This window comes from Clupea harengus, chromosome 1 (genome assembly GCF_900700415.2).
Source record: "Clupea harengus chromosome 1, Ch_v2.0.2, whole genome shotgun sequence".
In the NCBI taxonomy this organism is placed as follows: domain Eukaryota; kingdom Metazoa; phylum Chordata; class Actinopteri; order Clupeiformes; family Clupeidae; genus Clupea; species Clupea harengus.
This window is the reverse complement of record NC_045152.1, coordinates 23411119-23433618: the sequence shown is the minus strand read 5'-3', so window position 1 is coordinate 23433618 and position 22500 is coordinate 23411119. Positions and strand designations below refer to the sequence as shown.

Below are 22500 nucleotides of genomic sequence, written 5' to 3'. Positions count from 1 at the left end.
TAATTTGTCCATTGAAATTTGATCATCTTGTCAAGTTGACGATAAACTCAAGTGCTCTCTAAAATATACCAATGTCTTCCTAGAGAGTGTGAAGACAGGGTGAGTTTCCTTTGAGAAGCCCTGACAGTGATGCTCAGAGAGCAGAAGGGAGGCCTACCTGCGTCTGCTGGGGGATGTTTAGAAAGTTGTTGTCCCGTGATCCGATGCTGACAAACCTGTTGGGAGCTGGGGAGCCTGACGTGGAGTATGCTGAGGAGGGGGGGCGGGGGGGGGAAGAGAGAGACAGAAAGAGAGAAAGAGAGGATAGTCAGACTGCACACACACACAAAAAAAACAATGTGTGTACACGCACATATACAAATACTGTCTCACGGTGTTAGAGTGGCATAAAAACACACACTTTTTCATCAACATGATTTAAAATCAATGTAGAGAATATGCCTAAGCAACTGTGAAAACGTTCCTAGTATAGATTGATTGCCATAGGCAAGGAGAGTTGGAGAGCAGCAGAAGCTTTTCTTGAATTTCAAAAGGACCAAAATGAAATGACATATTACAAATAGTTTGGTTCTGAGGCCCTTAATACTGCTTTGGAGAGATCTGAAGAAGTGTTACCAGTGCCTGGAGAGCTATAGAAGCCTCTCAGGTCAGGGCCACAGGGGAACTGAAGCGAGCTGTATGTCTATAATTTGTATAGCTATGGAAAACTACACATAATATTTAAAACATTTCATGAGGTTGGCCTTTCTTTTCTTTCACCCAGACATCACTGAGAAGAAGAGCTTCAGCTCAACTTAAACCATGATTAGCTGAGCTGGCTCTCACTCAAGGCCTGAGGTTCTTTAAGGGTCACAAGTGGAGTACTAAATTCAGGGCAGTTAGAAGCAGGGCACAGTGGACTCCAGAGGTAGCTACATCAGCTTCACCCGCTACATCCATGAATGAGTCAGGGAGTTTTGGAGACCAGTGTGTGTCATATGGTTTATGTTGAACAGTGGACTATGTGTTTAGTCTCAAGAGTAAATAGATTGGATTGGATCATTTTGGGATTAGCAGTTACAGATAGATACATAGAGGACTTGAGACATTGATTGAGGTGAAAAACAAACAAACAATTAAATCAACAAATCCAGGCGGTAGGCGAAAAAAACTTAACAGACATCAAACAAATAGAAAGGAAGAAGAACAGAAATTGAGAAATGAAAGTAAAACGGGAGACAGAAGATTAGTTTAAAATAAATAGACAGTAGTGCTCCATCCAGTGCCCCTCACATGGTCAGTTAGACCAGTCTTGCCCTTTGCCCGAGCTGCCACCCTTGCCCGACACTCTGCCCTGCCCTGCCCTGACTGCCCGACATGTGGCTTTGGACCAAACTATGGGAGGGAGCCTACATGTGGTTCAACATGCCACACCCCTGTTACTGGCATTTGCGTACAGAATTGCACAGAATCAGCAAATCAATCCAAATCAACAAGAATAAAACATAACATCAACATTCAAAAATATAAAAGATTACAAAAAAAAAAATCAAATCATTTTTGCTGATATAAGTACTGAGAAATAGATTGATGTTGGAAAATACCACAAAGAATTAAATGGGAGTTTTTGGAATCCACAAGACAACTGCCCTAAATTTGTACCCTGACATAAAAACCAGACCTGAGAAGAGATATCTAAATGGAGGCGGGGTGGAGGCCATTACAGACCGCAATTCTATCTGCAAGGGTTTTTGGGGGAAGTGCTTTGTGGGATAACACAATTGTACTTGGGTATCTGAGCTAAAAAATTTGAGGGTACAAAACTCAACCTAAGGACTTCTCCGCTGGGGCTGCTGACTAAAACTGCCCTACACTGGTATCTACAGGGCATCTGAGAACCTCTTAGAGAGAGGCCAGCCCACGTCTTTAGACATGAGGGTATGGACTAGCTGAGTGCACCCCTGGGGAGATCTCAAGAGTGAGGGGGCAAGAGGTGGAGAGGGAGTGAGGTGAGCTACAGATATCTGGGTACGCCTGGATGGCCTCATATAAGGCTGGTGGTGGGGGAGGAATGCGATGATTGGAAGGGGATTGTTGGTTTTTTCTTTGCCATTTTAGTTGAGTTGATTTAGTTGACTGACTGATTGGTTGCTTGGGGTGTTTTTTGGCGGTCCGCTCACTCGGTTTCAGGGGCAATGGAGGGGCGAGGGGGGTGGGGGGGGGTCACTTACACGGAGATGTGGGCGTGGTGTGTCCGCCGTCAAGGGGCGTGCTGCTGGGTTTAGAGTCGGGCATGGGGAGGGGCACTGGGCGGGCCACCGGGGGGGGTGGAGGCAGCAAGAAGGAGCCCGGCATTTTGCTCTGGCCGCTCCCGTTTGGCTGCAGACAACACAAACAGGGTGAGGAAGGAGGGCGGAGGACACGTGAGTGAGAAACTGAAGCCAAAACAAACTAACCCAGAAAAATGAAAAAAGGACAAATAAAATCCCCTCAAAACAGAACCGGCACGACAGTGAGAGGAGGAGGAGGAGGAGGAGGAGGAGGAAAATGAGAGGAAGTTGAGGGAAGGAAAGAGCTGAAGGAAGAAAGGAAGGCGAAGGCAGAGGTGAGGAAGAGTGAGTTGTCGTAGTGATGTATCTGCCTTCTGTCGTAGTGGGGTTCGTGTGTGTGTGTTTCCGTGTGTGTGTGTGTGTGTGTGTGTGTGTGTGTGTGAGTATGTATAGTAGGAGGGAGGCAACCATGGGATACATCCACAAACGCAAACATGTGAAGTGTGATGTTGAGGCTCGGCCATCATGGAAGGGAGGCGGATATGGCGAGGAGCTGTGAGAGAGGAAGAAGCATCTTCAAGGGATGGAGTGAAGGATCGTGGGATAGCTCGCCCATGATGGGACATCATACCGAACACAAAAACTACAAAATAAAAGTATAAAAAATGGCCCAAGACGAATGATCGAATGTAAAAATAAAAAAAGACAGAGGCTGAACAGGAGTATGTGTTGGGTTGTGGAGTTTGTGGGTCACACAAATACCTGAGGGTGTGGGTACAGCAAGACAATGGGACAAAAGGAATAAAAAAGGAACAACCAATCGAAACATTACAATGTATTGGGGATTATGGGGGAGGGTCAGAAAGAGCACGGGCATAAAACAGATAACAAAATATTTAGACAATACAGACTCAGTTTTCTCCCTGTTTCTCGCCACGTCACAACTGTAGCTAAAACAGCTAGGCCTGGTTGATACCAGAAAGCTTAACCCTAAAATACTGAAGTGAGTCCTTAAAATGTCTCCTTTCAAAGTGCTAGTTATCCCTAAAAACACGTATCACTTTCTCAGCCGAGACTACACAGAGGGTAAAGGGCCTCATGCTGTTGCTAATTAATGCTTGCATCCCTATGTGTGTGTAGATTCAGCAGTGGAGAGGAGGGGGGGGGGGGTACTTTTACCACATTCTGTCCTTTCCCTCACACTCTACCTGTCACTTTTTTGTACACTTCCTGACATTCCGCAGTACTGCAGGTGTGTGTGTGAGTGTGTGTGTGTGTGTGTGTGTGTGTGTGTGTGTGTGTGTGTGTGAGTCTTTGAATGGGCAGAGGTAGAAATGAGGGCCCCGATACCACATGTATCAACCTTCTTGCTGGCTGGGTGGGTGGATGCTTACCTGGCCTCCTGACTGCCCTGACCCGTCGGCGCATACGAACTGCACAAACTCCTTGAGCGGATCCTGGCCCGGGTGGTGGTGGTAGCGGATGGTGGGGTGGGTGAAGTACGGGCTGGACTGCTGGATGATGGAAGGAGAGGGGAAGTGCAGGGAGGAGGCAGAGGCACGGGGGCTTCCTGCAGAAGAGAAACGGAGAAAGCGAGAGAGAGAGAGAGAGAGAGAGAGAGGGAGAGGGAGAGGGAGGGAAAGAGAAAAAAAACAGAGGGATGTGAGTGGGTGTGGCCTAAGCCCTCCCCGAGTGACAGTGCACAGGCAGCGCTGGAGTGGGACGCGCCCCAGGAGCTGAGCTGATGAGGAGGGACCAGCTCGCTCAGAGGGACCAGCCAGACAGAGGGAAGGACTGAGATACTGCTCCACTGGCTGGGCTACGGCACTAGCTTGTAAGGACTGGACTCTCTCTACATCAGGTAGTACTGCAACTGAATGATGTACACACATAGAAACACATACACACACACACAGCCACACACACACATTTCTTATACAATAAACAAAACAAATATAAAGGAAGTCATTGAGCTGTGCACTCCCATTCAAAGCTCTACTGCTCAGGGTCTCTCAGGGTGTATTCCCAGTCGCCAAACTAATTTGGCATTAACATATGTGCGATGACTTCCAATGGAAATATATATTAAAACAAAAAACATGGCTGAAATGATCTCTGGGTCGGTAGCTGTGCAGATGCGTTCCCATCTGCGGAGAGCTCGATCAGAACACGGCTCGAGAGGCTATGGGGACCGCCGGCAAATTGGGCACGTCGGAAGCATCCAATCCTAGCGATGGCAGAAGCCTGCTGCTTGGCCTAGATAGATAAATAGATGGCTAGCTAGCTCACTGGATTGGTATGGAGGGGAGTGCAGAGCCCAGTCCCTGGCCTCCCGGAGCGTCCGTGCCCTTCAGCCCTCCCAGCAGGGGCCCCAGCTGCCTGCTCCCGCCTGCCAACTTCACACCGCTAACCCGGGCGAGGGGCACCGGCCAGCCTGGCCAAGGCTAACCTTTGAGGCTCTGTCTCTCTCTCTCTCTTCCTCTCTGTCTCCTCTGCCTCAAGTTTGTACACACACACACACACACACACACACACACACTAATGGATGCATGTAACGAGGTTGTGTACACAAGGTTTGACCTCCTTCTCTGGTAACGTCTTTAATCCTTTCACAGCTAGAGGGGTGAACCCAAGTTCTATGAGGCGAGACAGGACCCATGCCCAGGTACAGTAAGTGCATCTGTGGATATGTCTGTGGATATGTCCTTCTATCAAAATATTCCTTCGCTAAAATGCTGGATGAACTCAAATAGTCCTCAGTTATCATGTAGATAAAGGCGCGTTGACTTACTGGTTTTGCTCACAAAGGTAAACTAATTACAAAACAAAATAAAAAGACCATCAAAACACTGCTAGTCTTGGTCTGCTAGTCAGGCCTATGAAACACTGTCCTGGTGGAATATCCTCAGTGAGATCTGCGAGAAGTAAGGTGCAGGTCCTTTAGAATTGTAGTATCCTGTAGTATAAACACCCATCCATTTAAGATACATGGAAATATATCCCCACTGACCACTGCTATTTGTCAGCTTGATCATGTCAGACAGTGTGTTTATTAGAGAGTCACAGAAAAGCAGGGAATCAGGGCCAGTAGACAGCCACTGGCGTACAGAGAGCCAACATGGGAACTGCCACAGGTCATAGATTGATCAACATTAGAGAGATAGTGGCTGCCAGATCTAAAGAAATCAAAGAAATGAAACCAAACATCAAATGAAAGACATTGAGACCAGTAGGGCTGTTTCGGTGTGAAGATTACCACCCCAGATTTAAAGAGGAGAAAAAGCCCTCAACCACAGACAGACATACAGACAGACTGCTCCCGTGAGAGGTACAGGGACACAGTAGTGTGGGGATATAGGAGGGAAGGGAGGACTTTAGTGGTTTGCCAGGATGTGAGAGGAGAAAGTGGAGGGGAAGGGGGGGGAAAACAGGAAAGCCAAACCAAAAAATTAATACAAAAAAATCAATCCCTTCACCACGGAGAGTTAGCCGTTTTTGGATTAGCCTCCTCGCAGTTAGCCGCTCACCTCTCCCGAATCCCAGAGCACCCCAGGAGTCTGAGTGAAGGGGGGAGGGGCAGGGACAGGACAGGGCGGGGCGGGGCGGGGTTGGGTGGGGGGGTTCGGGTTTCAGAGGGGTGTCTCACCTGGTCTCACGCCCGCCAGCATGGGCATGTGGTGGGTGAAGGTCATGCGGGGGGGCCTCGTCTGGGGTGACAGGGCGCTGAAATCGAATTTCCCCGGCTTCTTTAGAGAACCAGGCGAGGTGAGTCCTGGCAAAAATGGGATCAACAACAAAAAAATAAAAAAATAAAAAAATAAAATAATAAAATAATAAAAAAAATGGCAGAACAGAGATGTGGATTTAATGAACAGGCTTTTTTTGTCGCTTTGATGTTTGTTTTGAATCAACTGCTATCATGTCCAAAAAAATAGTTTTTTTAATTATTGATTTTTTTAAAAGATAATCTATGGATAGCAATGGTTGGATAACACAGGCTTGCTCTACATCTACAAGATCTCTAGCCTTGATCATCAACACTTGGTGGTATTTGAGGATGGAGCAAAGTCCAGAGAAAAGCTTTGGACTGAAGAAAGCTTTGGTGAAGAAGGACTCGGGAAGGACAGCAGGGAGAGGCTAGGGGCTTTTGTAGCAAGATCCCACACATTCAACTTTGCCTGTCAGTCTGTCTGTCTGTCTGTCTGTCTGTCTGTCTGCCGAGCACAGGATGCACACATAAATGATGAATGGGGGAATGGGGTGGACTTGGACCGAGATGTGCTCTGTGAGGGAGCTTGTGTTCTTCTGATCCATAAGCTCTCCGACAGACAGAGAGGTATGGTTGTTGGAAGAGGAATCAACTGAAGCAGCATCCCTCTCTTTCCACACAAGTCACCTCCATTCTGCTCACCTGAACAAAGCCACCACGCCACACTGCTACAGCCTTAAGAAAGGACTTGAGTGGTAATTGCTCCAGACAGCAGTGCAAACCACATATGCAATAAAGTCAGCAATCGATGTTGCTCTCGCATGGAAGAAGGGAGAGAGTACATTCCCAGAAACCACCACGAGACCAGCTTAATTTACTGTTGCCGATGGCCTGTCTGCCGACATGGTGCTTGGAGTTCTCTACAACAGTGGCACGTTGAGAAATGGCACATTTCTTTTCGTAATTTCCATGTAAAAAATGGATGCAGAACAAACACAAGCTGTTTGCTCCAAGCGTTGAGCAGAAGGACCAAAGCCAACAGGAGGAGGAATGGGTAGCAAAGGAAAAGAGTGAGAATAATGGGGGAGGAAGTGAGAGAAATGGAGGGAGGGGGGAACGAAGGAGGAAGAAAAAAGAGAGGAGGAGAGAGAGCGAAAGAGAGAGAGAGAGTGTGACAGCGTGACCCGCACATATATAACAACATATTAAAGTGTCCTCCTACTTCTATAAATGTCGGTTGAGGCTGCCACAGTCAGTGCTCCTCTCTATGGAATATTCCACCATTTGGCAAAAACAAGCAGGCTAAGTATAGGCTAGGCTAACCATATGACCCAGAAACAGAGCCAAATGTGTCAGGGCAGCTGAGGGGGGCACAAGCCTCAGGTTTATGATCAAGGCTTCATGTGGTTGGTTTTGAGGGAAGTGATTTTGATATATGGTAATCCTAACACACAATTTAAGATTTGCAGGCTAGGGGAGAGACAGCCAAATGGAGTGTGTGACCTCCACGAACCTTGAGAGCTACTCTTGTCAGTCCAAATATATATATATATAAATATATACATATATTTTAATCAAAAGCCAGCCTCACCAGGAATAAGGCAAGCACAGTTTAAATACCCATGACCAGGGGTGCACGAAAAAGTGTGCGCGCGCGCTGACAGTCATATGCTCCGTACCGCATGTTACTTCAAAAGCAACATAATGCCAGTCCCTTGAGATAATTAAGCCGTGTGTATCTGTAGTCACTGGCCAAGTCATTGTGAATGCACTCTTTTCAACTGTGATGTCACAGAGATTCTTTTTTATCTCCTTGCAATTACCCACAATTCCCTCTCAGCCTGTGGAGCAGCTGGGCCTCGCTGAGCGTAGGCTGGTGTAGGTATGGCAACGAGGGGGGGGGGGGGGGGGGGGCACCGGGGAAGAGAGGGTGGTGGTGGTGCAAACATGTGTTCTGCCTTTCTCAAAATGTGTGACGGTGTGAGAGGGAGAGAGAGAGAATGAGTGGGTGAGGATATGGAGAGATGTGATAAAAATTTTTGTGCAACGGTATTAATGCTTAAAACCATACACACATGACACCCACACACACACACACAAACACAGACCATCCGCTGTCATGCTCCATTAGTGCATTTTAAATAAAGAGGATGTTAGGGGAATTTTTCAGTCCTTAAGACTCATCTGTACTATGGGGGCTAGCCCAGGGAGGGTGAGGAGGAGGCTGAAAGTGATATTTGAGAATATTTGTAAAGATGCCGAACGCATCTACCCAGACTAAAGAGATGGAGCAGTGACACACAGCCCTTCCATAAATACCACTCCGACACCAACATACGCAATCTCAGAACAAGGGGGGCAAGGAGATTTTAATAGAATTAGATATTTGTTAGAATTGAATTGCGTCGACAGAAGAACCCTGTCCCTGACACTGTTTTACCTCTCCTTACTAAGTGGGTATTGGGCTGTAGACTGATTCAAACACGATATGATCACCTTTTGATGATATTCCATTACTTTTTACAAATACCCCAGTGGCAGTGTATCGTCATATTTGAAATATGCTTGTTGTTCTTTATTCCTTAAAATCATCGTTGAGTTAATAGTAAACAACCCTAAACTAATTTCTTCCCTTTCCTCCAACCATTATGGTGGCATATTGGTATGGTGTTACACTGTTGTGTTTGTTACAGAGAGAAATTATTCTTGACTACTCTTTCATTCTGGGAAAGCGCTTTCCAATGTATTTAGTGGCGAATGATGCAATATTAGCTAGATTAGAGGAGAATAATATTTTTCACATTCAAATTGTTTGTCATTTGTAAGATTTGTATATGTGCATAAATTTGGCTGCAGCTGCTATGCTTAATCAAAATTTTAATCTTTAAATATATGCAGCGTTGCCAGACGCTAAATAAAAGCTTTGAGAGTTAAAGCTAACAGAAGTTACTATGATCTTGCTCCTTCCTGTGAGTGTGTCCCTGTTTGTGTGTGTGTGTTTGTGTTTGTGTGTGTGTGTACGCGCATGCGTGTGTGTCGTTTTGTTCTGTTATTTCTCTGTCCAACTCCTGGCACAACGCTCGGGCAGACTGGCAGCCAATCAATTGCTCCCATGACCCTCCAGTCTCGCCACGCTAACAAGCTGGCCGCCACACAAGCCTCAGACTGCCTCCGAGTGGCACACACACACACACAACACACACACACACACACACACACACACACACACACACACACGCATGCGCGTACACACACACACACACACACACATACACACACACAACATACACAACCCCTCCTGCCAGGACACGTACACACACAAAACCCCAAACAAAAAGTCTGTTTCACGCAAACATACAAATCTCGCCACCGAGGCTTTCACGGCTATCTGTAAACTGAAGCGGTGGGAGAGGGGTTCAACACGGCCCTCGTGTCACTACCAAACAAACAAACAAATAAATAAATAAATAGGTAAATAAGCAATAGCTTCCCTGAAGCGGTACGCCACAAATAATGGCCACAAATGGCTTTAAAGGCAGACTGCGGCGTGCATAGGGGGAAGCTTAACACCATAAAACCAGACGCAGGGGGAGCAGCTGAAGCAATGATGAATGGCATCCTCACCTTCTGCCAGGCTTGGAGCGTTTCATTCAGGTGGTGAATCACCTTTGGAGCAGAACATGTCTCCCCTTCCCTTTCTCTGTCTTTCTCTCTCTCTCTTTCACACACACACACACACATTTAAACACGTACGCACACACACACACAGGCACAGGCACACACACACACACACCACCACTACCATCATCACCATAACAGATGTCTTCTGTAACCCAGTAGCTCCCATTGCTGTCGACACATGGAGGCACCATCTGGACCGGAGCTCCACGCCTCACCAGATTGTGTGTGTGTTTGTGTGTGTGTGTGTGTGTGTGAGGGAGGGAGAGAGTCAAAAAGAGAGTGTGTATGAGGCACATTTTGAAGACAGAAGGCCCGTCGCGTAGAAACAACACACCTGAGTGCATTTTGTCTTGTTTGTTTGGGTTTGTCTGCTTGCGTGAGTGCGCGCGTGTGTGTGTGTGTGTGTGTGTGAGTGTGTCTGTGAGCATGTGTGTATGTGTGTGTAAGTATGTGTGCACACACACACAAACTCATGTGCATCTTTCATGAGTGCTGTGTGCGTTTGGGTGTGACAGGTGGGAGTCCACAGCACACTGCTGCCTGAATAACCGGCTCAGTATAGTCTCCTTCATGGCAGCTGAGCCCAGCTCGGCAAAACACACACACACACACACACACACACACACACACACACACACACACACACACACACACACACACACACACACACACACACACACACACACACACACACACACACACACACACACACACACACACACACACACACAGCCTTGCCCACAACTCTCTGCATCACCATAACAACCCCATCCACTGCCACACAGTCTGGGCCCCGGCACACCAGCATGCTAACACACTAGCCAAGCAGCACTACTGCCTGAGGCTTCACAGCTTTCCCCAGTCCCTGGGTGTCCAGTGACATTACTACAGAGAGATGGCAGTTCCATTAGTGCTCCCTTCATTAGAGGCAATGCAATCATATGCAGATTAGACACTTGAGGACAGAATGAGATTTAAAAAAAAAAAAACTTGAGGACAGAATCAAACTTAAAAAACAGAGTATGAGAGAAAGAGAGCAGAAAGAACAAGATGTACAGAGACTGGAACAGAAACCAAGAGCAAAGAAGGGGGAAAGAGAGACAGACAAAGAGAGAGAGAGAGAGAGAGAGAGAGAGAGAGAGAGAGAGAAAACAAGTAGTGGTCAGCTGGCAAGGCCTCTGCCAGACCTCGCTATGGGGGCAGCGGGCAGGAAGGCCTCAGTCCTGCATGGAAGCGGCGGTTTCTCTCGGCCCACCGCACGCGGCACAGAGGAGCGTGGAGGAGAAAACACCTGCCACACAGTCATGGCCACATTCAGGAGCGGCGGGCTGATGAGCCAAACAGGGCTCCAGCACAGGTGCAGTGTGGGAGGGGAGGCCAGCGTGAGTGCAGGGAGGAGGAGGGAGCAGTTACCTTTCCAACATTTGGCTCCCCGCCCAAGTGGAGTGCAATACAGTGCCTACGTCCATACATCAGAGTGGGGGAGCACCCCGGGTACTGAACCCACAACCTGAGAGTCTTAAGCTGTGAGACTGCTCTGTGGTGTGATATATAGAGAGGAAAAGCCGGCACGCTGGCCATACCGCAGATAATGAACAGACACTGAATTAGTAGAAGTACCACTGTACCACCAGACCATAATATTAGTGGAGAAAGTCATGAAGTCATGTGTAAGTAGCAGAATATGGCTTCAATAAATAAATATTTGACCTAATATGTAAAAACAACATTTATTTCATGCCTGGCAAGGCATGGGTATCACATTTCATCTTATGAGTGACTGTAAGACTGACTTGTATATGTTTCTTGAATGTCCCTTTCTGAAGAGGCTTTATAAGAGGGCCTTCGTCTTTCATCTGCATCTGTCAATCATTGGGAAAAAATCGAACTACTTGATTAGACCAAGAATTAATCAGTGGAATCCTGAAATAATCTATAGCCCTTTTAAAAGTAGTCATTTGAATAATTTTGACTAATATGAGTATCCACAATTTTAAGCTTCATTGGCCTTGAATAGCTGCAGAGTCTTAAATTAGTCACCACAATCTGAGCCCATGTAATTGTTTTAATTGTATGCTTATTTTAAATGAATCATAGCAGAAACACACCATATTTTATATATCAAAACTATATCCTAGAACTATAATACTTTAATGCAGCCTTAAAGATCACACAACAAACAGTTCTGAATCAAACTGATAGAAGAAATCTACAATCCTACAAAGGGTCCTAGAGAGAAAACTGGTTTGAAAGTAACCCAAAAAGTGACCAAAAGGGCAAAACAGGAGTTCAAAGGCGGCAAGATCTGGCACAACCCTCTGATATGCAACACCCTTCACCGAGCCAACAGTCTCAGCGGTGAACAGAACAACAGAGCCCCAGCGGCAGAAGCAGCAGCAGTTAAGAAAGAAGGCACAGGTCCTCTGTCACACACACACACACACACACACACACACACACACACACACGTGCGCAAGTACACACACACACACACACACACACACACAGAGACAACAATAATGGAGTGGGAGGTCAAACGCTGCTCTGCCCTACTGAAAGGGTTGAGCGAATGCAGTATGCAAGACAAGCAGAGAGCCAGACAGAACAGAAAGCAGATGTGATCTACGGTAAAGCAGATATAACATTAATATATATATATAAATCTTTATGATTTATATATATATATATATATATATATATATATATATATATATATATTATACACACAGACAGTGTGGGAGAAGAGGAGAGTAATGTTCTCTAACCATGGTAAGGAAACTGCACGGCATCGTTCTCATGCTTAATCTTCCTCTCCTGCATACTCGCCAAATGGTGCTGCACTGGAAGGGCCAAACAGGGGAGAAGGGCAGAGTTAACAATGGAGACGGAGGGAAGGAGTGAGGAAGGACAGACAGAGAGAGAGAGAGAGAGAGAGAGAGAGAGGGAGAGTGTGTATAGGTTAAAGAACAGTGAGATGAAAAAGGAGAGGCAGAGAAAGAGAGAGAGAGGATGTGTTAAATTGGGTCAAACGCTGGGTAGCAATGGGGTGGGGAAGTATCAGTATACACACACAGGTCAGGTAAATCACAAGGGTAACACACTTCAACCAGAGCACAGGTAGATACAGCAACACATGGCTACTTTTACACACACACACGTCAATTCTAGTCAAACTCACTTGGTGAGAATTCAACATGGAATGAACTGGGATTCTACCCCAGAGAGTCTAGTGTGATAGGGGGTGAGAGAGGGGTGGGGGGCGAGAGAGGTGGGGGGTGTCTGATGGTGAAGGGCTAGTCAAGCAAAGAATGCCCGGAATTTGACATGATCGCTTTAAGGTCTTTGAGTGAATGCTTCATTAATTACAAAACTGTGACTGTCCAGGGATAACATGATATGACCACACTTCCAGTGACCACCCTGGTGCACCGGCATGGATTATTTATCTGTTCATCTGCGATGGATTCAGTGAGGTATACTTGACTTTAGTCAATTCATGTGTGCGGGCATTTGTGCGTGTGTGTGTGTGCGTGTGTGTGTGTGTGTGTGTGTGTGTGTGTGTGTTTGTGTGTGTGTGTGTGTGTGTGTGTGTGTGTGTGTGTGTGTGTGTGTGTGTGTGTGTGCGTGTGTGTGTGCGCGTGTGTGTGTGTGTGTGTGTGAGTGTGTGTGTGCGTCTGTCTGTGTGTGTGTGAATGTGATGTACTCTTATGTACCAGATAATATGCATATGCTTTTGTGAGTGATATGGCACATCCATGGGGTCATGCAGAGCGCAGTGATTTTTGGCTAAAGGGAGTCTTACTCGAAGCACTGTTACAGCCAGACAAAGCCATTCCTCAAAGCACTATCTCATGGACAAACTCTGCCCTTCTTACAGTAACACCTACAGCTAAATAGAACAGCTAAATAGACTTTATTAGCGGGCCAAGAATGGCTGACTTTATTTGGCTAGTTATCCAAGCCTGATAATGCCTTACCCAGTTGGAGGCTTTTTAAATGAACATTTAAAAAAAAAAATTAGACATGATTAAAAATAATTGGCATTTTTTAAGTTATTTGCCACAGTTCTTGCGTTAACTTCACAGACATTATTCTTTTTATCATTATTATTTTGTTATTTTTTTTCCTTTTTTCCAATATTCAATTGACTTTCTTTATGCAGGTCATGAAATGCACCCAATTTAATTTATTTAGAAACTTTCACTAATTAACGAGATAAAGGGGGGAAATGGAAAATGGTCAAGTGGAATGAATTATGGTAAATTGGGTTCAACCAGGGAATATATATGTCGGCAAATAACTATATTGCATCATGACTAAGCCTTACACTCAACAGAGTATCCAAATTTAACATTAAGAATGTATTTTTATTTCTGGTCGGAACATTTATGTCCAAGTCGGAAAGATATCCCCTGCATAAGCAGATTCTGAACAAGCTATGGATATGAACAACTGAAGCTCAACCTTTAATATGTGAAGTTGCATATTAACATATTAACAACTGATATTTATATTCAAGAAGTCAAGCATAATAGGAAGTGAAAGTACCAACACCTATTTTTAAAGCGAGTCATGAACACACATGTTTAGTCTTCAGTCTGGTCAAAATGTACCTCTCTGTTACATTTCATTTTACCAGTTGCAAAACCAAACCAAAACACTGATATAGTCCTACATTGACTCCAACTCAAATCACACACTCATACACTGTGCCACTAACAGAGATGGAGACTCATCTGCTCTGGGATAGAAGAGACATTTCAGACCAGTGGATGGAACCAAAAAGTCCTTGATCGTGATCAACCTCAAAGACTGTTCATTTGGTAAGACAAAGCTGTGAGATGCAGCATTATATTTTGATTATATAGTCTTTGCAAACACAAATTAACTGAAAATGCAATATTCTAAAACAAACACTCTATGCTTTGCCATTTCTTCTGGGTTATAGCCAATGTACTGAAAACTCTGGACATTCCTGAGAGCCACCATACTGTATATACCTGCTTTCCTACTATCATGCCCTATATCCAACTATACTGAATGGCTACCAAATACCAGTACACAGTGTCAAAGTGTATAAAGTGTGTTTTCATGCACGCTTGAGCATAAAACATTCTTTGCTTGTTGATGAGATCACCAGCAAAATGTCCTCAAGTTCCTGAACTTTCTCTAGTCTGAAAGACTGGCACTGGTTCCTCATTGGGGTAGGGTGGAGTGGGATTGGTGGATTGGTGGATGACGAGGTTGACTGTAGTGAGTGATTGAGTGACTGGGTGGGTGAAGAGTGAGTGGGTGAGGGAATAGGTGGGCAGTTTGGAGGAGGAGGAGGAGGAGGAGGAGGTGGAGGAGGAGGAGGGCTATGGCTAGAACGGCCCCTGTACCTGCATCCACGTCGTTGGGCCAGCCACTGGGCTGGGAGCTGCCAGCCGCGGGGGAACGGCCAGAGTAGAACACATCATCCACCGGGCTCTCCATCTCACTGTCATCAATGGACTTGCGCTTGTTGGAGCTGCAGCACAAGAGAGGGAGCGAGAGAGACAAAGAGAGAGAGAGAGAGAGACATAGAGAGAGAGAGAGAGACATAGAGAGAGAGAGAGACATAGAGAGAGAGAGAGAAATACATGGGGGGAGAGAGAGAAAGAGAGAGAGAGAGACATGGGGAGAGAGAGAGATGGAGGGAGGGGCTGGTGAGTTTCTAAGAAGAGCACATACAGTACACTATGAAGTCCTTCTATTGCATTAAGGCTGACGTTTTACCCCTTTGTAATACAGGTTTGTACTGGATGACTATTCTAGAAAAAGCTAATTTACAGGCTTTGAGGGGGAAAGGATTTAGGATGTATTTGCTCTGTATTGTTAATATTCACTTGAGTATTTCTACGCATGGCTGTGTGACACGGACAGGGACATTATTCATGTAATGGATACGAGGGGCAAAGACTTCAGCAGTAAGCCCTGTCCATGCTGCTAAAACTCTACTCAGAAAGTCTGGCGACAGAAGCCTTCCGTGTTAATGGGTCTTAAAACCAGAGCGTGCTACACTGAGACCTGACACTCCTTTGCAGAGAGCTGGACAAGGAGAGGATGAGGAGGAAATGCTTGGAGTATAGCCACACGCTTTATTACACACCATGCTTTTCTCAACAGACAAGGGACTATCCTTCAATAATGCACACGTGTATATGGCTTGGTGGGTTGGGACATATCTGAAACAGGAACCCTTTGACAGAGTAAACATGTTTGATTTGATGACGTGATGGACAAACATCTCTGAAAGCCCACCAGTAATGGACTTTGAGGTTAGGTGAGCTGAGTCAATGTAAGGTAAGGGCTGATGATCACGTGTCTGTGCTGAGTTATATAAGTATGACGGTGGTTTAGATGACTCTGGTGGTGGTGTGTGTTGGCTATGAAGGAGGGGGATGGTTAAGGTGGAGTGGGTATTACTACCTCCGAGGGAGACTTGCATAAAGCTCCATCTCAGTCCTGCAGCATGAGAGAAACAGGGGCAGAAAGGACAAAGAGAAAGAGAGGGAGAGAGAAAGAGAGAGAGGGAGAGAGAGAGAGAGAGAAGGAGAGACACAGAGACAGGATAGAGAGACACAATGAGAGAGAAGGGGGAAAGATAGAGAGTGAACAAACGACAGAAAGAAAAGGCAGAGAAAAAAGCAAAACAAAACAAAAAGACAAAGACACAGGAAGGTGGGAGAGGAAACAAGAATGGCAAACAAAAGAGGGTGAGAGATTATCATATTTAGCAGGTAGCACGAGAAACAGAGAGCGAGAGAGAGACAGAGAGAGACAGAGAGAGAGAGAGAGAGAGAGAGAGAGAGATGACATTGAAAAACAGCATTCAGCAGTACAAAGACAGACTAGCTCAGAAGAGGCAGGTAAGGCATGCAGCTGTCAGAGTTAGTACAGAAGCACAGAGAGTCCTCACAAGGTTACAGGCACTGAAGGGTCCCCACAGAGAAATACACACATGTCTTAGGTCCGCACTGTAGGAAACTGGCCTAAATGCTCAGAGAATGTGCATTGGGGTCTAGGTGCGCAATATTTAACGTGGATGGAAACCACGCCTGTATATTCACTATGTGTGTGTTTCTATGCATGATTGTGTGTCTTTTGTGTGTACCTGAGCATGCATACTTATGTGTATATGTGTTTTGGGAGGGGCTGTGGGTGTGTGTGTGTGTGCGTGTGTATGCAGGTGTGTGTGCGTGTGTATGCAGGTGTGTGTGTTCAGGTGTGTACATACCTGGTAGACGGGGTGGAGGTGATGGATCGCCGGCCCAGGGTCACCTGGTTGATGTTGTAGTAGCCGGGGCTTTCCAGATCGGCCAAGGAGAAGTTGGGTCCAGTTGCTGTGGCAACCGGAGCTGATGACAAGAGAGAAGGTGTGTGTGTGTGTGTGTGTGGGGGGGGGGGGGGGTATAATAGGAATCGAAAGAGAAAGAGGTCAGGTACACTCAAGGGTATAGTCAAGGATTCATTATTAAATATTAAATACTTAAATACTAAAAAACAGAGGTGCATGTCATGGAATTTGAGTTAAAGCTGAGGGTGTGTGCACTGCAGGTGAAAGCAGCCAAATGACATAAACAAAACACACACTGTCTATGTCAAAATATCTCTATTACACCCATAATGATCAAACAGGCTTATACAGTACATACTGTCACTAACTATGAATGCAGTTGTGTGGAACAACTGGAGAAAGAACAGCCACTGTAAAATATGACTTGGACACAGGTTCCAAGAGAGGATTACAAAGAAAAGTGAAAGAGATATGGAGAGAATGAAAAAGAAGTTATGAAAAGGAGAGGAGAAAATGAGAAAAGAGGTGACGACAAGAGAGTTGGACGGGGGATGAGCGACGGCTCTGATGGAGCGCAGGTGGTGTTGATGAGTAGGCCCAGAAAGCAGGGAGGAAGGAGGGGAGAGAAAGGGAAGGAGAGAGGGAGAGAGAGAAGGGGAGAGAGAGAGAGAGAGAGAGAGAGGGGAAGCCATGGCAGCTCGGCGGTGGAGTGACTCACTCTGGGAGACGCGGACCAGCTCGGCCACGTTCCACACTCCCGAAGTCACAAAGCAGTCCTGGAAACTCAGATGCCCTGGAGACCGACAGAAGAAGAGAAAAGTTTAAACACAGTTTAAGTATACACACACACACACACACACACACACAGACACACACACACACACAAGCAAAAGGGCTGGGCCACATGTGTCAATGTTGTGTACGCACTCAAATCTGCTGAGCACTTTTTAAAGCATAAAATGCGTGTAGCTCTGCACATGGTCTTGAGATGGCGTACGCATAATATTTGATATTTGCACTTTGGCTACACCAAGAGGAACTAATAGTGAGACAAGTAGGTTAAATGATATGTGTATCATTATGTTCTCACACACCTACTGTTAATTGTGTAGGTTATTAGTACCGTACCGAACTGTCAACGTAGCTATCGTGCCAATCACCCGGTTGACCTCAAGGTATATTTAACAGTAGGGAGGCCGACATTAAAATGTGTATTGTCAGGTTTTCACAGTATAATCTGAGTAATTGACTATACTTGAAATACAGGCACCAAATGAGAATGATCAGTTTAATAATGGAAAAAAATTTTTTATTAAAGCAATAGCCTAACCAAATTATTTGAGACTCCACCTTGACACTTAAAAACGTTTGCGCAACAGCCTGCATCATTCATTAATTCTCTGCTAAAGCAGTGAAAGGTGGAAATTGCAAAATGGAGCAGTGTATGATCTCGGTAAGAAAGCGTTTTCAGTATATTAATTTATCTTTTGTTTTATTTAGTATATTAGTGCTAATTCATCTTTGAAGACAGACGTTACTTACATGACAGCTGATTATAATAAATCTGCGAGCTGCGCAGCAAGAGAATTCCAAGTTCATCTATAGGCGCACCTTTTGTGGGGAGATCTACCTGAAAGATGCATGTGCTAACCCGGGGTGTCTTGACCCAAACAAGGATAACTGTATCACGTTCAGATTTATGAAGAGATCCATTTGGCTCGCTGTCAGCAGAATTGCATCACATTGAGTGCATGTAAGGATAAAAGGGATGATATATGTTTGGATGTGTGTGTGTGTGTCTACATTTTGATTGTACTCCCACATGTAGACTGTAGACTTGGATACAGTTGAGATGTTGGTTTTTCCCTTTGTGGAATTGAAATCTACTAAACATGGAGGTTCGTGTATGTATATCCCTGTGTGTGTGTTTATGTAAACATGCACATATGTTGATAGGAACGTGAACTCTCATATGCGAGCGAGACTTTGTATGGCTTTAAAGTTATGTATGGTGTGTGCATGTGTATTTGGTGAAAGTAAGTACAGTGTTTGTGTGGTGTGGATATATACTTATAATCTGTGTGTGTGGGTGTATGTGTGCATTGTGTTTGTGTGTGTGTGAGTATGTGTGGTTTGTGTGTTAGCATGTGTGTGTGTTGTCTATGTGTACGCCTGTCTGTGTGTACGTATGTGGTTTTTGTGTTTGTGTGTGTGTGTGTGTGTGTGTGTGTGTGTGTGCGTGTTGATGTGCGAGCGCGGTGTGTCCGGGGCTCCACGGGTGACTGGGCTGCTGCAGCGCACCCATCCCAGCGCTGGTTAACCACAGCGTGGCCGGCGCATGAGCTCAGAGCCGGTGGAGAGCGGCAGCCATGTGGTTCCCATCTTCCAGCTCAGACGTCAGGGTGATTTATGAGCTTTCCTCCCCACTCACAGCCAGCCCTGCTACGGCCACAGCCGCCCAGCCTCACTGCAATAAACCCTGCGGAGCTCGCACTTTGCCTGTCCGCGTGTGTGTCTGTGTATATAAGTTTGTGTGCGAGTATGTGTATATGTGTGTGTGCATCTGTGCGTGTATACATTTATGTGCGTGTGTGTGTCTAAGTGTGTGAGTGTTTGTGTGTGTATGTGTGTGTGTGTGTGGAAATGCATTTGCTTTTAATATTTGGCACGTGCTGATGCACAGTATTTTTATTGCATATGCATGTATGTGACTTGGGGGTGTTTGCGGAGTTTTGCTGTCAGAACTAGTTGGATATGATTTGAGCTTACCACTGTCTTTAAAGTGCACTTTGCTCTTGGCTAGTTTATGCTAATATCTTGTCTCATTTGTTTATTTTCCATGCAACTCAGAAAGAAACAGAATAAAACCCGATATGAAGTAGGTGTTTTGAAAGGAATTTACAACCGCATGTGGAAGGACAACTGAAATCCTTCCCTGGAAAGAATCCAGAGAGTAAAAGCACAGTGTAATAATGCAGAGGTCTTTTTTTAATGCAGGTGTCTTGGTGTGAGAAGGGGTGTCATGTGGTGCATGTTCAATTTCACATGCCCCTTCTGACTTACCATTGGCCGGAGGCTTGATGTCCGCGTCTCCTTGCTGGTTGGAATTGTCTGATTGCTGGGACTCTGCTGAATAGAAAGACAGGCAGAGAAAAAGAGAGAGAGATAAAATGGTTACACTCTGGACAGTTCTTTGGAGTCGTCCCAAAAGCCTGAGCCTGAGGCACAAGTCCCTTTCTGAATAGTTTCCCTGATATGGTCGTTAGCGTGACTGACCAGGAGACCCACATTTCAATCTCTGCACTACAAGGCTGCAAGTCACCAGAATATGATATGCTATCATACAGTAAGTACCGCGCTGAGGCCTATCAGGGAGAACAAGGGCTGACTGTATTGTGTGAGGCCCTATGACAGACCTGAGCGGTCGATCACACAAGGGTGGGCCCCACGGAGCAGCTCAAGGCCCGCTTTCATTTGTTCTTTTTGGGCAAAGAGAACCGGTCTCTCCTGTGACCCAGGTCTGCTTTGACGGCCCAGTAACGGGAGCGGCAGGCTTTTTTGAACGTCGGCACGGCGACGTTTGCACAGCTTCCCCCATGGCTCTTCATCTTTAACGGTCGAGCAGTAAAGGCACAGCCCCAACGGTTGTTTCGTTTGGCCACCATTTTTTTAAAAACATTCTTTGCGCTTGCCGTAATGTAAAGGTTTTAGCCCCGTATAGCTCCCCCGGTCTCTGAGTCTTTGTTTTGATTCTGTGCAAGCGCTATTCTGGGTGAGTGTTCTCAGAATTCACACTGTATGGCCATCGAGCTCGCACCACAGTGTCTGAGCTGTCAACATGCTAACTGTCTGTTGACTGTGGTTTGTGCTTCGTGAAAAGCGCCTAGCAACCACGGCAACACATTTCACAAGTGCTGCGGCCACCGCCGCGCCGGTTCCGCGGGTGCCGAGAAGCGCCCGGGACCGAAAGGAAATAAATGACCCGCTTGGGGGGAGGAAAAGAAAAAAAACATTCTCTTCAAAAAGAGAGAAGAAGCAGAGAAAAGTGAAAAAAAAACTCTTTCTCCCTCTCCATCTCCAGCATGTTCTCCATCTCTCCTGCTCTCCCTCTCTCCCTGCTCTCACTGCTGTCGCTCTGTGGAATCCTGGCAGCCATCTTAGCGCTTGGCAGCCATCTTAGCATTGGCGGTACCAATGCATTCCTGTTAGCTGACGGCGCAAACCCCACACCGGCGCAAGCGCACACACAACTCTCCAGACGGCCTTAAAGAGCCTAAAAACACAGGAGGCCAAAAAGATAGCAAAGTTCTGGGAAGCACACCAAAGTGCTAACAGGCCACGCAGAAGGCGGACGGAGCTACTGCAAGGGGCTCCTTCATATCGGCCGCTTGCTTCTAATTAAGGCTCTCCAGACGACCAGGCAATTGAATAACAGAGGGAAATCAACAAAAAAAAAACATTATTGCGGAGGGCTACGCTTAAGCTAAAGTGCTACAACAATGAAATGAATTTTTTTTTTTTTTTAAAGGAATCATTTGAGGACACTGGGGGGTTTTCCCCCAATATAAGACAATCTGCTGCTGTAGCAATGAGCCAGCCAATTGGGAAGGGGGGGGGGGGCTGATACAGGATGAGCAGCTGTTTGAAAGTGTGTGAATGCTGTCAGGAGATCCATCCCTATACGAAAACGAAGGAAGCCAGAGGCAATTGTGTCATAATTAGGATGGGGTCGGAAATGATGGATTTCGTCCACATTGTCAGTGAGTGAGATGTTTCATTATGAGTGAAGAGATGGTAATCAGACAATAGATTTACATCTGTGGCACCATCTCCTTCACAGCACCCAACACTATCCACTTGAATAGGCAATGTGCTGCAGGTTCTAGAAGCAGCATTGTAAGTATACTGTAAGCTCTCTGCATTCTGTAAGTTGCTGTCTGGCCACAGGTTTTAGTATGTGTCACTCATGCTTGCTGAGCATTCTCTGTTTCCCTAAAGAGTCCATTTGCACTGGTGCACAAGTAACAAACATATATAAAAGAATATCCAGTATACCTGTTAATGAGTGCAAAACAAATGATTGAGAGTAAGAAACTGAAACAGTCCTCAGGCACAGAACAATTTAGCCATCTTTCTCTAACTCTTAAAGCTCACATTTGACCATGGGAACTATTGGAGGTTCATATGGGATCAAAGGCAGAACTGCTAGCCAGCCTACGAGGCCCCCGGCTCTGACTTGCCTGACCCCCTGGATGGTGGAGATCTGTCACATCCACTACCCTGGTGGGAGTTTGCTAATCCGGCTGCTGGATGTCTTACACCAGGCCCCATGGTTGGTGCTTCACTGACGGCTCGTGGCCTGAAAAGCCTATTGTCAGCTGGGACCCCCATACTGAGCCAGTGCATTGCAGCCCCCCAGGCTACTCTCCACCCCCCCCCCCCCCCCCCCCCTTCCCACCCCACACACCCCACCCAGTGGTGTGGAGGACTGCGTGGAGGACTCCAATCCAATTACACGGCACATTAGCGGGGCTGGTTGAGCT

At 46.1% G+C, this 22500-nt stretch overlaps 1 protein-coding gene across 14 annotated transcripts in view; it reads right to left on the bottom strand.

The window, feature by feature from the left end:
* nfixb (nuclear factor I/Xb) overlaps window positions 1-22500 on the bottom strand; it is a 137683-nt gene that overhangs the window by 8856 nt on the left and 106327 nt on the right. For 5 of the 14 annotated variants that reach the window (XM_031571917.2, XM_031571951.2, XM_031571988.2 and 2 more), the window contains 11 exons: window positions 20021-20086; window positions 17676-17750; window positions 16898-17018; window positions 16090-16125; window positions 15021-15148; window positions 12405-12479; window positions 11433-11501; window positions 5896-6021; window positions 3644-3819; window positions 2211-2358; window positions 158-249 (listed from right to left, as the gene is read on the bottom strand). In XM_031571917.2, the coding sequence (XP_031427777.1) occupies window positions 158-249; window positions 2211-2358; window positions 3644-3819; window positions 5896-6021; window positions 11433-11501; window positions 12405-12479; window positions 15021-15148; window positions 16090-16125; window positions 16898-17018; window positions 17676-17750; window positions 20021-20086 (1112 nt within the window). The remainder of the gene's footprint in view (window positions 1-157; window positions 250-2210; window positions 2359-3643; window positions 3820-5895; window positions 6022-11432; window positions 11502-12404; window positions 12480-15020; window positions 15149-16089; window positions 16126-16897; window positions 17019-17675; window positions 17751-20020; window positions 20087-22500) is intronic. The other 9 variants (XM_031571922.2, XM_031571970.2, XM_031571937.2 and 6 more) reach the window with 9 other exon arrangements.